The sequence below is a fragment of the Penaeus vannamei genome, chromosome 10 (genome assembly GCF_042767895.1).
Source record: "Penaeus vannamei isolate JL-2024 chromosome 10, ASM4276789v1, whole genome shotgun sequence".
Lineage (NCBI taxonomy): Eukaryota > Metazoa > Arthropoda > Malacostraca > Decapoda > Penaeidae > Penaeus > Penaeus vannamei.
In genome coordinates this window covers 46,694,914-46,697,413 of record NC_091558.1, presented here as the reverse complement: position 1 = coordinate 46,697,413, position 2,500 = coordinate 46,694,914, and the positions used below count along the sequence as shown (strand labels likewise).

At 41.7% G+C, this 2,500-nt stretch overlaps 2 protein-coding genes across 3 annotated transcripts in view; one reads left to right on the top strand and one right to left on the bottom strand.

Annotated features, from left to right (window-relative positions):
• Positions 1-2,500, top strand: part of LOC113820227 (lens fiber major intrinsic protein) — a 52,477-nt gene that overhangs the window by 22,828 nt on the left and 27,149 nt on the right. The gene's annotated exons all lie outside the window — the stretch shown is intronic.
• Positions 1,746-2,500, bottom strand: part of LOC138862955 (uncharacterized) — a 1,655-nt gene continuing 900 nt past the window's right edge. Inside the window, exon 3 of the mRNA XM_070126164.1 lies at positions 1,746-2,405. Coding sequence (XP_069982265.1) covers positions 1,746-2,405 — 660 coding nt within the window. The remainder of the gene's footprint in view (positions 2,406-2,500) is intronic.

Below are 2,500 nucleotides of genomic sequence, written 5' to 3'. Positions count from 1 at the left end.
CACTCCCTGGCACTCCCGGGCACTCTTAGGCACTCTTAGGCACACAGAACTTTATATCAAACGCCCTCGATGAAGGTGTCTGGGAGTCTGAGGCGAGGGCGAGGCGTGAGTGGTGGTGATGGTGAGGATGGTGGTGGTGGTGGTGGTGGTGGTGGTGGTGATGGTGGTGGTGGTGATGGTGGTGGTGGTATAAGTATTGTTGATGGTGATGATTGTGGTGGTGATGGTGATGATGTTGGTGGTGGTGGTAATGGTGGTGGTGGTGGTGTTGGTGATGGTGGTGGTGATGGTGGTGTGTGTTGTTGAGGTGGTGATGGTGTAAGTATTGATGGTGATGGTGGTGGTGGTGATGATGGCGTGTGTTGTTGTTGGTGTTGGTGATGGCGTGTGTTGTTGTTGTTGGTGGTGATGGTGTAAGTTGTGTTGATGGTGATGGCGTGTGTTGTTGTTGGTGGTGGTGGTGGTGTAAGACGTGGTGATGGTGGTGTTGATATTGGTATGAAAGATAGTATGGTGTTGTTGGTCATCATCATCATCATCATGCTCTGTCGTCGAATCATGGTGGTCCCTCGACCTGCTATAGAGAAAGGAACAAAAACATATACAGAAGGTCACTATATTTCTGATGCTCAGAAATATAGTGACCTTCTGTAGCTAAATATTCCTGCTCGAGGTTGATGACAGTGTACCATAGCTATCTCCCTATTTACAGCGAAATGGGTTTGGTTGTACCTGAACAAATGAGTAAATGTGCATGTGAGAATTGCTTGGAATTGGGTAAGGCTTGTGTTTATTACGTTAAATGAGGTTGTATCCACTTCGTATATATATATGTATATATATATATATATATATATATATATATATATATATATATATATATATATATATATATATATATATATATATATGTACCCTGCCTTTTTTTTTTTTTTTTTCTTCTTTTTTCTTTTTTCTGTTTTTTTTTTCATCTTTTGTTCAGTTTGATTAGTGTTTTTTTTATTATCATTGTTATGATTTTTGATAATGTTTTTATTATTGTTGTTGTTATTATTATCATCATTATTATTATTGTTGTTGTTGCTGATGTTGGTTTATTATTATCATTATCATTATTGTTATTATTATTTTTATTATCATCATTATTATTATTATCATCATTTTTCACTATCTGTATTATTATCATTACTATCGTTATCATTATCATTTTTTTTAATTCTTATTATTATTATCATTTTTGTTATAACCATTATTATCATTATTGTTATCATTATTAGCCTCATTACCATCATAGTTATCATTGTTATTATTATGATCATCATCATCATCATCATCATCATTATTATTATTATCATTATTATTATTATCATTATGAGTTGCCAGGCTTCGTCACTGTCTCTCAGAGTCCAGAGCGAACATCATCCTATGCGGTCCAAGGATGAGCCAAATTCCTTCTCTATAGGGAAAGGATGTCCCAAGTTCCTCAATTGCAATCCTAGGGTGTCCTAATCCCCCCCCCCCGTTTTTAATCCAGGATTCACTAATTCCTTCCTTTCCGGTAGAAGGATGAGTCTTATGCTGTCTTTGTAGGCGTAGGATGTCCCATTTGCTATCCTGATGTGTCCTTATCCCCTCGTTATCTATCTAGGATACACCAGTCCCTTCCTCTGCCATTCTAGGATGAGCCAGATGCTTTGTTTGGGTCCTAGGATGAGCCAGATGCTTTGTTTGGGTCCTAGGATAAGCTAGATGCTTTGTTTGGGTCCTAGGATGAGACAGATGCTTTGTTTGGGTCCGAGGATGAGCCAGATGCTTTGTTTGGGTCCGAGGATGAGCCAGACGCTTTGTTTGGGTCCCAGGTTGAGCCAGATGCTTTGTTTGGGTCCTAGGATGAGCCAGATGCTTTGTTTGGGTCCTAGGATGAGCCAGATGCTTTGTTTGGGTCCTAGGATGAGCCAGACGTTTTGTTTGGGTCCGAGGATGAGGCAGACGCTTTGTTTGGGTCCTAGGATGAGCCAGATGCTTTGTTTGGGTCTTAGGATGAGCCAGATGCTTTGTTTGGGTCCTAGGATGAGCCAGCTGCTTTGTTTGGGTCCTAGGATGAGCCAGATGCTTTGTTTGGGTCCTAGGATGAGCCAGATGCTTCGTTTGGGTCCTAGGATGAGCCAGATGCTTCGTTTGGGTCCTAGGATGAGCCAGATGCTTCGTTTGGGTCCGAGGATGAGCCAGATGCTTTGTTTGGGTCTTAGGGTGAGCCAGATGCTTTGTTTGGGTCCTAGGATGAGCCAGATGCTTTGTTTGGGTCTTAGGATGAGCCAGCTGCTTTGTTTGGGTCCTAGGATGAGCCAGATGCTTTGTTTGGATCCGAGGATGAGCCAGATGCTTTGTTTGGGTCCTAGGATGAGCTAGATGCTTCGTTAGGGTCCTAGGATGAGCCAGATGCTTTGTTTGGGTCCTAGGATGAGCCAGATGCTTCATTTGGGTCCTAGGATGAGCCAGA